The 13,360-nt window shown below is 35.3% G+C and overlaps 1 protein-coding gene across 4 annotated transcripts in view; it reads right to left on the reverse strand.

The window, feature by feature from the left end:
* The window catches only part of LOC111150875 (tudor domain containing 5), an 84,051-nt gene that overhangs the window by 40,145 nt on the left and 30,546 nt on the right, over positions 1 to 13,360 (reverse strand). For all 4 annotated transcript variants that reach the window (XM_022508543.1, XM_022508539.1, XM_022508542.1 and 1 more), the window contains exon 6: positions 3,603 to 3,756. In XM_022508543.1, the coding sequence (XP_022364251.1) occupies positions 3,603 to 3,756 (154 nt within the window). The remainder of the gene's footprint in view (positions 1 to 3,602; positions 3,757 to 13,360) is intronic.

Raw genomic sequence — 13,360 nt, forward strand, 5'->3', positions numbered from 1 at the left:
AGGAGCTAGAAAAAGAAGAACAAACCCTAAAGTTAGTAGGAGAAAGTAAATAATAAAGGTGAGAATAGAAATAAATGAAATGGAGATTAAAATCAATAGATAAGATCAATGAAACCAAGAGCTGTTTCTTTGAAAAGATAAACAAAAGTGATATATCTTTAGCCAGAGTTATTAAGGTAAAAAGAGAGGATTCAAACAAATAGTATCAAAAATGAAACACAAAACAAACCAACACTACAAAAATACAAAAAACTCTAAGAGAATACTACACAAAATTATATGCCAACAAACTGGACTACCTAGAAAATGGTAATTCCTGAGAATATACAATCTCCCAAAACTGAATCAGGAAGAAATAGAAAATATAAACAGACCAATTACTAGTAACAAAATTGAATCAGTAATCAAAAAATTCCCAAGAAATAGAAGTGCAGAACCAGATGGCTTCACAGGTGAATTCTACCAAACATTTAAATAAAGAGTTTAATACCTACTCTTTCAAACTATTCCAAAAAATAAAAGATGAAGGAATACTTCCAAATTCATTCCATGAGCCAGAATTGCCCTGATACCAAAACCAAAGACACTACCAAAAAAAGAAAACTATAGGTTTTCCTAATATCCCTAATGAAAATACAAGGCAAAAATCCTCATCAAAGTATTAGCAAACCAAGTTCAACAACACAATGGAAGGCTCATTTATTACAACCAAGTGGGATTTATTCTAGGAATGCCAGAGTGGTTCAATATCCACAAATCAATCAACTTTATACATCCCATTAACAAAATGAAAGTTAAAAACCATATGGTCATCTCAATAGACTGAGAAAGCTTTTGACAAAATTCGACAACTGTTCATGATAAATCTCAACAAAGTGGATATGGAGGGAACGTAATTCAATATAATAAAGGCCATGTATGACAAATCCACAGCTAACATCATACTCCATAGTGAAAAACTGAAAGCTTTTCCCTCTCAGGAAGAAGACAAGGATGTCCACTGTTGCCATTTTTATTTAGCACAGTACTAGAGGTCCTAGCTACTTTAATCAGAAAGGAAAAAGAAATAAAAGGTACCCAAATTGGTAAGGAAGAACTAAAACTGTCACTATTTGCAAATAACACGATACTATATACAGAACACCTTAAAAACTCCATCAATAATCTATTAGAATAAATGAATTCAGTAAAGTTCAGGATACAAAATTAATATATAGAAATCTGTTGCATTTCTGTACACTAATAATGAAGTGACTGAAAGAGAAATTAAAACAATCCCATTTACAATTGCACCAAAAAGAATAAAATACCTAGGAATAAACTTAACCAAGTGAAAAACCCGTACTCTGAAAAATATAAAACATCAATGAGAGAAATTAAAGATATACAAATGAAAAGATACACCACGTTCATGCATTAGAAGAACAAATATTGTTAAAATGTCGACACAACCCAAAGCAATCTGCAGATTCAATCCAATTCCTATCAAAATATCAACAGTGATTTTTTAAAGTTTATTTGAGAGAGAGGAGAGAATAAAAGAAAAAGGAGGCATAGCAGAGGGAGAGGGAGAATCCCAAGTAGACTTCCCATTGAGCATGGACCCTGATGCAGAGCTTAGTCTCATGACCCTGAGACCATGACCTGAGCCAAAACCAAAAGTCAGATGCTCAACTGACTGCCACCCAGGTGCTCCAATACCACCAGTATTTTTCACAGAACTAAATAAATAATCCTAAAATTTATGTGGAACCACAAAAGATCCTAAACAGCCAAAGCAATCTTGAAAAAGAACAAAGTCAGAGGTATCACAATCCCAGATTTCAAGACATACTACAAAGGTATGGTAATCAAAATAGCATGAGACTGGCACAAAAATGGGCACATGGATCAACTGAATAGAACGCCCAGAAATAAACTCATGCTTATATGTTCAATTAATCTATAACAAAGGAGGCAAGAATATACAATGGGGAAAAGAAAGTCTTTTTCAATAAACTGGGCAGTTACATGCAAAAGAATTTAACTGGACCACTTTCTTACATTATACACAAAAATAAACTCAAGGGTGCCTGAGTGGCTCAGTGGGTTAAGCCTCTACCTTCGGCTCAGGTCATGATCTCAGGGTCCTGGGATCGAGTCCCGCATTGGGCTCTCTGCTCGGCAGGGAGCCTGCTTCCTCCTCTCTCTCTCTCTCTCTCCCTCTGCCTGCCTCTCTGCCTACTTGTGATCTCTGTCAAATAAACAAATTCTTTAAAATAAATAAATAAACAAACAAACACAAAATAGATTAAAGACCCAAATGTGAGACGTCAAACCATAAAGCTCCTAAAAGAAAACATAGGCAGTAATCTCTTGGACATCAGCCTTAGTAACATTTTTCTAGATATGTCTCCTCTGGCAGGGGAAATGAAAGCATAAATAAACTACTGGGACCACATCAAACTAAAGAACTTTTGCACAACAAAGGAAAACAAAATGAAAAGACAACTTACTGAATGGGAGAATATATTTGCAAATGACATATCCAATAAGGGGTTCATATCCAAAATACATAAAAAACTTCTACAACTCAACACCAAAAATAATCCAAGTAAAAATGGACAGAAAATCTGAATAAACATTTTTTGAAAGAAACCATACAGATGGCCAACAGAAAAGATGCTGAACATTTTTAATCATGAGGGAAATGCAAAATCAATACCACAGTGAGAAATCACCTTATACCCATCAGAATGGCTAGTATCAAGATAAGAAATAGATAAGTGTTGACAAGGAGATGGAGAAAAGGGAACCCTTGTGCACTGTTGGTGGGAATGTAAATTGTGCAACCACTGTTGAAAAAAAAAGTTTCCCTCAAAAAAAATTTTTTTGTTTTAAATAAAGATAGCATACAATCCAGTAATTCCATTACTGGGTATTAGTCAAAGAAAATGAAAACACTAATTCAAAAAGATATATGCACCCCTACATTTACTGCAGTACTATTTACAATAGCCAACTTATAGAAGCAACCTAAGTGTCTATCTACAGATGAATGCATAAAGCCCTAGTGTATATACAATGGAATATTAGTCATCTATAGAAAGAAATGAAATCTTGCCGTCTGCGACAACATGGATAAACCTAGAAAGTATTATGCTAAGTAAAGTCAGACAGAGAAAGACAAATACCATATGATTTCACTCTTATGTGGAATCTAAAAACGAAAACAAAATGGAAATAATAACAAATACAGAGAACTGACAGTTGTCAGAAGGGAGGGCAGTCAGGGGAGATAGCAAAATAGGTGAAGAATATGAAGAGGTACAAACCTCCAGTTATAAAATAAATTGGTCACAGGAATGAAAAATACAGCATGGAGAATACAGTCAATAATAGTGTAGTAACACTGTATGGTGACTACAGTTACACAGAATGTAACTACACTACACTACACTACAGTTACACAGAATCTAACTACATTTACCATGGTGAGCACAGCAGAATGTATGGGGAGCTATCAAATCACTATGTTGTACACCCAGAAGTAATATAATTGTATGTCATCTACATGTCAATTTTTTAAAATCAGGTTTGCCTCAGATTGTGATTCAACTCACCAGGTGGTAGTGGCTTCATATCAGCGTCAAACACCAGTAAGTCTTGTTCTCCTTCCCTGAACTCAACACGGAGAATGTCACTAAGAGCTCCAACAAGTTCTGTCACATTTAAGAAGCCCAATTTTTTTGGTGAAAGTTGCTCTTTAAAGATTATCTGTCAAAAAAAACCCCAAAAAACAGAAATAACTTAAAACATATATAATAGGAATATAACATATACAGATGCCCTTAAACAATGCCCCTTAATTTGGACTTAGTCAAACTAAATCTGTAAGAGTCAGTGAACTCACGTATTCCAGTATTCCTAGAAACCTAAAATCCCTTCCAGGCCAGTTTCAAGTTCCTTTTAAAGTATATGGTAAATTGAAATGAAAATTAGGAGGGCTTTTGACCGCTCATTTTTAACAATGTCTGATTATAAAGCAAAAGTCTTAAAAGGGGGGGGGGTGCACAAAATACAAAAGTCATAATAAAACTGGCTATTTTTTTTATTTAATTTCTTTTCAGTGTAACAGATTTCATTGTTTATGCACCACACCCCGTGCTCCATGCAATACGTGCCCTCCATAATACCCACCACCAGGCTCCCCCAACCTCCCACCCCTCTCCTTTTCAAAACCCTCAGATTGTTTTTCAGAGTCCATAGTCTCTCATGGTTCATCTCCCCCTCCAATTTCCCTCAACTCCCTTCTCCTCTCCATCTCCCCATGTCTATTTCTTATTTTCAGACAAAGTATTCACTACCACTTTCAACATGTAATAAAGTAATACTACTTTAAAATATTTCCTTAAAATTTTATGATTTCATCCTAGATGTTTGGATTAATAAGCAGGTGTCAGTGTATCTCCTACAGTACTGCTCGATTTTCTGGGCTTGCAAAAGAAGAAAAATTATACCAAATATAGAAAAATATATATGGGATATATACAAAATACGTTTGGTTTAAACTGCACAATGAATTGAAAGTTTGCCCTTGTTAGTGAGATCCCCCATTAAAATGTTCAAATTCCTAAACCTCTGTCTCCCTAACCATGGTAAAGCCACTGAACTAATCATAATTCTTTTTCTGTTCCTTTAGCTAGACCAGGAAATAAACACTTGCTCTGACTTCACCACCTTGGGGAAAACTGGCAGGAACACAGAAGGTAAACACTCCAAAAGAACGAACTCCTGACAGAGGATGGGACTGCTGTATACCTTCTTGTTCATGGACACTATGGGACCCAACTCAACTCTTTATGACTTCTCCCAAGACACTTGAAAAACAGAGGCCCAGCATCAGCCAAGTCATTGTTTTAAAGGGTCGCTAATATACATCTATAGCTAGTTATGAATATCCCAAGAGAGAAAAGTCTGGTAGAAGAAAGGGAAAAGATGATGGTGAATGAGACTTGAATCTCCCTTCTTAGCACATTATATATTATGGCTTCTTTCCCTTTTATGTTCATTAGTCTCTTTATTGGTTTATCTTCTCTGTAAAGTGCCTAGTATGATGAATATGCAGGCCAGTCAAGCACAAGACTAATCTGGGAAGGATTTCATTAATTTTTTAATACATGTCATTTAGGAGTCTCAAAAAAATATATGGCAAAACTAAGTCTCTGACCCACTCCCATCCTTCAGTGGCACAGGAGATCTCGTCCCTGGAGGCAACCAATTACTCCATGTTCTTGCATAAACCCTCATCTTTAGCTTCTTGAGCAACTTTCTAGAAACTGTCAAAATCTGAACACACATCATATTTCGGCATAATAGATTATATCTATTGTACATTTTTCAGTTAATATAGAGATAATCCCCTATCAGTACATGACACAATTGAGTTCTGCTTTGTAAATGGAGAATTAGTAAGTTGGTTCTGTCCATTGATGGATATGTCAGGTACATTTTTTCCTTAATTTCTTTGTTCCGTCTCCAGCTTTACAGACTCCCAACCATAAGCACTTCTCTCTTCCAATTCAACTTAGAGTTTATATTTGTGCCCTCAAATATATGAATATATCCTATTACATGATTTATTTCCTCACTGTGTGGATTTTGCAAGATGACACTCCAGTGCAAAAACTGTTTTCTGGATCAAAGGCTTGGTCAGACTCATGCTCTGTGACTTGAAGTGATGCTGAATAATTTATAAAAAGGCATATAATGTCTGGTTGTCTCTTTTTTGGTGGTGTCAGGAGCCATTCCTGGTCCATACCTAGATCTGCTATTTTATTAAGGGTTTTAACATAGTGAAATTCTATCAATTCTTTTTTGTTACTTAGTTGGAACATTTTATGGATATGCTCCCCTCATCAGCTACCGGGTTACCCAGTCATACCAGTTCATTTAGCAAAGCCAGGATAAGTGATTGGCTTTCTCTTTATTATTTTTCAAGAAAATAAATTGGTTCTCTATCATCCTCCATGATGACCAGTTAGTTTTTAATATCATAGGAACTCAAAGAATTAAACATTTGATGGGCTTCAAACCACTGCATGTATTAACCTTACTGATGATTCCCAAAATAAGTCTTCAAGTGGATTCCTAAGCCCTTCTGATGTGAGCCTAGTCTTTAATAGGTTCCTTATTAGTCTGGAATGAAAAGATATTCCAGGTTCTGTTTATGCAACTATAATATGTTTATACACACAATTAAAATTATCCTGTAATTGCTTCCATCTATCCCATAATTATTACTATGCTCTATACCACATTATACAACAGTCTCCAAATTAAGTAACAGGACTAACATTAGCACCATCAATATAATAAAAGCAATTAAACTTTTATGCCTATGCTGACTTACTTCTCTGTCATTTCGTGGAATTGTTCTTTATCTACATTATCAGACTATATAGCCATCATGTAACTATATTATCTCCTTCTAACCCTCATTTGCTCTTACTTTTACAAGGAGCGGTCGCTGTCAGTCTTTTGTTGTTACCTCTCAACAATTCCGGTTTTCTTAAGTTCATTCAACAGTAGACTCCTTGAGGACTCATGAGAACAATAGTTCTTGAATTCTTGCATGGTGATGACAGCTTCTCTGGTGCTCTATACTTGAAGGTTAATTTTGCTAGCTATAAAATCCTTGGCCTACATTTTTTTTTCCTTGAGTATATGAAATATGTTATGCCCTTTTCTTCTAGCATAAAATACTGCTGTGAAAATATCCATAACCTAATTCTGTCTCCCTTATAAATCACTTGCTCTTTTGGTTTAGATGTCCAAAGGATTGTTCTTTTCCTTTAAGTCCAATAATTTGATGTGGGTCTTTCTGGTGAACATTCCCAAGTATGTCATGTGTTCTTTCAATACACAGCTTCAAATCTTCCATTTTAGTAAAGTTCAAACTGTTGTTTTCAGTATTTATTCTGTTTCTCTTTGGTTTTATTATTTATATGTTGGCTCTTCTCTGCATGCTTTCAAAATCTGTTACTTTCTCTTACGTCTTTACCTTTGTTCATTTTTTCTCACATAGTCTTATAAAAAATTTCAAACATGTGGTGCCTGGATGGCTCAGTTGTCAAGTGTCTGCCTTCAGCTCAGGTCATGATCTCAGGTTCCTGGGATCGAGCTCCGCATCAGGCTCCCTGCCCAGCGAGGCGTCTGCTTCTCCCTCTCCCACTATGTCTGCTTGTGTTCCCTCTCTCACTGTCTCTCTCTCTCAATCTGTCAAATAATTAAAATCTTAAAAAAAAAAAAAAAAAAGTCAAACATGGCAGGAGGTGAAAAACTTGGACAGTGAACATCTACCAGGCTCAGTGATATAATTATTAGTATTCTCCTATATTTGCTTTATCATCTACCCATCCACCTACCAATCATGTTATCCTTTTATACATTTTATTTATTTTTTTAAAGATTATTTATTTATTTGCAAGAGAATGAGTGAGAGAGAGCATGAGAGAGGAGAAGATCAGAGAGAGAAGCAGACTCCCCAAGGAGCTGGGAGCCCGATGCGGGACTCAATCCCGGAAGTCCGGGATCATGACCTGAGCCGAAGGCAGTCGCTCAACCAACTGAGCCACCCAGGCGCCCATCCTTTTATACATTTTAGAGTAACCTCCAAACATCAATACCCGTAACCCCAAAGTAAGTTAACATGCACATAATTAACTGGTTTCAATACGTTAGTTTTTTAAGGTAAAACTGACACACACTGAAACACTTCAAAACTTCAGGTGACCATTCAATGGCTTTGATAAAAGCAAAACTGTATAACCCAAACCCCTGTTCAATACATAGAACACTTCTATCAGCTCAGCAAGTCCTCCCTTGCCTAGAGACAAATAAGTCTTTTCCATCACAGAGTTTATGTGTTTATTTAGCTATTCTAGCATTTCATATGGAAAACCTCCTACAGTACTATTCTATGTAAGGCTTTGTTCACCAGCAAGTGCTTCTCAGATTCATCCATGTTGGTTCATGTATTAGTTTATGTCTTCTTAAAGGTGAGTAAGTATTTGACTGTAAAAATATACCACAATTTCTTTATTCATTTTCCCACTGGTGAATAATAGGGTTGTTTTCGGTTTGGGCTATTTAGTATAAAGCTGTTAAGAATAATACGTACAAGTCTTGGGGAAGGGACACAGCCTTTGATTTTTCTTGGGAAACATGTGGGTCAAGGGGGTAAATATATGGTTATTTTATAAGAAAGAGAACAATTTCAAAAGTAGTTGTACCATTTTATACTTGCATTAAAAATGTATGAGTTTACTATCATGCATGCACATATCTGCATTTGCAAACTGTTCATTTTTTGCAATTTTTTTAATGGATTGTCTGGCTTTCTGTAACGGAGCTACAAAAGGTTCTTTATGTATTCTGGATTTAAGTCTTTTTTTAGATGTATGATTGTAAATATTTCTCCCCAGTCTGTAATCTGCCTATTAATTTTTAAGTAGTCTCCTAAATATAATTTTAATAAAATTTCTATCAATTTTCCTTTAAACGGTTGTTGCTTTCTATGTCCTAAGAAACTCTTTATCTATCCCCAGGTTATGAATATGTGTTTTCTTCAAGATGCTTTAATTGTCAACCTTTTCATTTGAGTCTATAATATCTCTCAAATTAATTTTTGTACACAGTACAAGGTTGAGGTTGAGGTTCATTTTTCTCCTTTAGGGATATTCAGTTGTTCCAGCACCATTTTCTGAACAGATACTCCTTTGCCCATTTAATTCCTTTGGCATCTCTGTCAAAAATCACTTGAGCATATATGAATGGCTCTCTTCATGTATGCTCCTATATGACAAATTCATGGGTTTTTCCATGTTTACAAATAGCCTGCAGGAACTGTGATAAAGAATATAATGAATCTAAAGCATAACAACAATATTGAGACTTCTCAGCCATGAGTGTGTTACCTCTTGCATTTCTCTCAGCAATGTTTAGTAGTTTTCAGTGTAGATGTCTTATATTTCTTTGTTAATCTTGTTTTCAAGTTACTTAAGTTTGACAGAAGTTTCTAAATTTCTAATTGTTTTCTGCCTTTATATAGAAATGTAACAGGTTTTTCAAATATTAACCTGTATCTTGTTAGTTCTAGTAGTTTTTTCATGGATTCCTGAATATATTCTACCTAGATAAACGTATTTCTTGCAAATACAGACAATTTTACTTCCCTCTTCAGGTTCAATTTGTATCTTTTAAGGGATTCGTTCATTTCTTCTAAGCTGTCAAATGACTCACACAGTTGTTTATAATATTCCCTTGTCATTTTATATCTGTAGGATCTATAATAACAAAGTCTCTCTCTTTCATGATACTGCAATGTGTCATTTTTTTCTTTTTAAGTTTCCAGTGGTTCACCAATTTTGGTGAACTTCCAAAGAATCAACATTTGGCTTTAATTTTCTCTTAAGTGCTAATTTATTGGTTTCTATCCTTAGCTTCATCACTTTGTTCCTCCTACTTGTTCTGAGTTTACTTTGCCCCTCTTTTTCTAGCCTTCTTAAGGTAGACCCCTAGGTCAATGATGATTTTATCGTTTTCTTCTTTTCTAATTTAGACATTTCAGAGCTATCAATTCTCCTGTGAGAACTGCTTTGACTACATCTCACAGATTTTGATATGCTGTATTTTCATTATCATTCAGTTGGAAATATTTTCTAATTTCCCTAATAATGATTTAGAAAAATGGTGTTTAATTTTCAAATTATCTGAAAGGTTAAATTCTTAAATAATCTGTTGTTTGACTTGTAATTTAATCCCTTCTTAATCAGAAAGCATACTCTAAGATTTCAGTATTTTGAAATTTGTTAGGACTTAATTCTATGACCAAATAATGTTCTATCTTGGCAAATGTCTCATATGCACTTGAACTGAAAGTATATTCTGCACTGTTGAGTCTCGTGTTCTATAAAACAGACCAAGATGATAAAGAGGGTAGCTCAGATTTTCTACATCCTTATTCATTTTTTTACTATTCTATCAATTGCTGGAAAATGAAAATGTATTTGTGGAATTCATTATTTTGTCAATTTTTGGATCATTTATTTTAAAATATTAGGTAAATACACATTTAAATGTTGTGTCTTCCTAAAGAATTGATCCTCAAACTATAAGATACCTAGGAATAAACCTAACCAAAGAGGCTAAGAATCTGTACTCAGAAAACTATAAAGTACTCATGAAAGAAATTGAGGAAGACACAAAGAAATGGAAAAATGTTCCATGCTCCTGGATTGGAAGAACAAATATTGTGAAAATGTCTATGCTACCTAAAGCAATCTACACATTTAATGCAATCCCTATCAAAATCCCACCCATTTTTTTCAAAGAAATGGAACAAATAATCCTAAAATTTATATGGAACCAGAAAAGACCTCGAATAGCCAAAGGAATATTGAAAAAGAAAGCCAAAGTTGGTGGCATCACAATTCTGGACTTCAAGCTCTATTACAAAGCTGTCATCAAGACAGTATGGTACTGGCACAAAAACAGACATATAGATCAATGGAACAGAATAGAGAGCCCAGAAATAGACCCTCAACTCTATCGTCAACCAATCTTCAACAAAGCAGGAAAGAATGTCCAATGGAAAAACGACAGCCTCTTCAATAAATGGTGTTGGGAAAATTGGACAGCCACATGCAGAAAAATGAAATTGGACCACTTCCTTACACCACACATGAAAATAGACTCAAAATGGATGAAGGACCTCGATGTGAGAAAGGAATCCATCAAAATCCTTGAGGAGAACACAGGCAGCAACCTCTTTGACCTCAGCCGCAGCAACTTCTTCCTAGGAACATTGCCAAAGACAAGGGAAGCAAGGGCAAAAATGAACTATTGGGATTTCATCAAGATCAAAAGCTTTTGCACAGCAAAGGAAACAGTGAACAAAACCAAAAGACAACTGACAGAATGGGAGAAGATATTTGCAAATGACATATCAGATAAAGGGCTAGTGTCCAAAATCTATAAAGAACTTAGCAAACTCAACACCCAAAGAACAAATAATCCAATCAAGAAATGGGCAGAGGACATGAACAGACATTTCTGCAAAGAAGACATCCAGATGGCCAACAGACACATGAAAAAGTGCTCCACATCACTCGGCATCAGGGAAATACAAATCAAAACCACAATGAGATATCACCTCACACCAGTCAGAATGGCTAAAATTAACAAGTCAGGAAATGACAGATGCTGGCGAGGATGCGGAGAAAGGGGAACCCTCCTACACTGTTGGTGGGAATGCAAGCTGGTGCAACCACTCTGGAAAACAGCATGGAGGTTCTTCAAAATGTTGAAAATAGAACTACCCTATGACCCAGCAATTGCACTACTGGGTATTTACCCTAAAGATACAAACGTAGTGATCCGAAGGGGCATGTGCACCTGAATATTTATAGCAGCAATGTCTACAATAACCAAACTATGGAAAGAATCTAGATGTTCATCAACAGATGAATGGATAAAGATGTAGTATATATACACAATGGAATATTATGCGCCATCAAAAGAAATGAAATCTTGCCATTTACGACGACGTGGATGGAACTAGAGGGTATCACGCTTAATGAAATAAGTCAATCAGAGAAAGACAACTATCATATGATCTCCCTGATATGAGGAAGTGGAGATGCAACATGGGGGCTTGCGGGGATAGGGAGGGAAAAAAATGAAACAAGATGGGATCGGGAGGGAGACAAACCATAAGTGACTCTTAATCTCACAAAACAAACTGAGGGTTGCTGGAGGGGGGCGGAGAGGGTGGTGGGGTTATGGACATTGGGGAGGGTATGTGCTATGGTGAGTGTTGTGAAGTGTGTAAACCTGGCGATTCATAGACCTGTACCCCTGGGGATAAAAATACATTATATGTTTATAAAAAAAAATTAAATTCAAACAAAAAACAAAAAAAAGAATTGATCCTCTCTCCTTATATAATGGCCCTCTGATAATACATATTGCCTTGAACTCTGCTTTATCTCAATTTTTAAAATCAATTCAGTTCTTTCTTGCTTATTTCATGTATGTCTTATCCATCTTTTACTTTCAATCTCTGTCTTTATATTTACAGTGTGTTTCTTGTTCACGTTAGCTAGTTGCATCTTTACATCCTCTCACAATTTCATTAATTCTAATATTTCACCCACTTACATTTATGAAATTAATATAATTGGATTTACAGCTACCATTTTGCTATTTTTTTAAGTAGGCCCACTGTGAGGCCCAATATGGGGCTCAAACTCACAACCCTGAGATCAAGACCTAAGCTAAAATCAAGAGTTAGATGCATAACTGACTAAGCCACCCAGATGCCCCAACATTTTTCTATTTAATTTCTTCTGATCCCATCTGTATTCCGTTCCTCTCAAACTTTGTTCCATTGCTGTCTTTCAAGCAAGACAGCTGAACAATAAACCCCATCTTCCTTTGGGTTCACTGAGTATCTCTGTATAATTCCATTTTAATTTATCTACTGTTTTTATAGCTGCAACTCTGCATTTTTATGGCTATTTTTTACACCCTTAATTTTTCGATATCACTGTACTACCTCACATAAAATACAAAGAACCTCATAGCTCAATGTACTCCAATTATGCTCTGGTTTTCATGTGCATTACATCCACATCATCTACATGCTATAAACCCAGTTACACAATGTTATAATTTTTGCTTAAAGCAGTCATATATTTAAGTGATGAAAGAAAAGTCTTATATATAAAAGACCACTTACCATTTCCCGTGATCTTCAATTCTCCCTGTGGATTTAAGTGCAATCTAGCATCATTTTGTTCAGCCTGAAGAATGTTCTTTAGAATTTCTTATAGTGCAGGGCTGCTTACTATTAATTTGCAATTTTTGATTATTTGAAAATGTCTTTATTTTACTTTCACTCTTGAACACTACTATCAATAGGTATAAAATTTTGGCCTAACATTATTTTTCCTAGGAGCACTTTAAAGATGTCCCTCCACTTGCTTTTAGTCTTTATTGTTTCTAATGAGAAGTCAGCCATCATTTGTGTCATTATTCCTCTGTATACATTTCACTGCTTTCAGGATTTTCTCTGAAAATCATGTTTCTCTGGGTGCTTTCAGAATTTTCTAATTATCTCTGGTTTTCTGCAGTTTGACTATGATGTGCCTGTGTGAAGTTTTCTTTATATTCACTGTGTAAAGTTATCTGGGCTTCTTCAATCTGTAAACTTTTTTCACAAAAATTTGGAATATTTTCAGCCATTATTTTTTCAAATATTTTCCTATTTTCTCTCCTTTCTTTTGCTCGTCACCAATTATATCTATGTTAGACCACC

Source organism: Enhydra lutris, unplaced genomic scaffold, assembly GCF_002288905.1.
Source record: "Enhydra lutris kenyoni isolate GAN:26980312 unplaced genomic scaffold, ASM228890v2 scaffoldscaffold24, whole genome shotgun sequence".
NCBI lineage: Eukaryota > Metazoa > Chordata > Mammalia > Carnivora > Mustelidae > Enhydra > Enhydra lutris.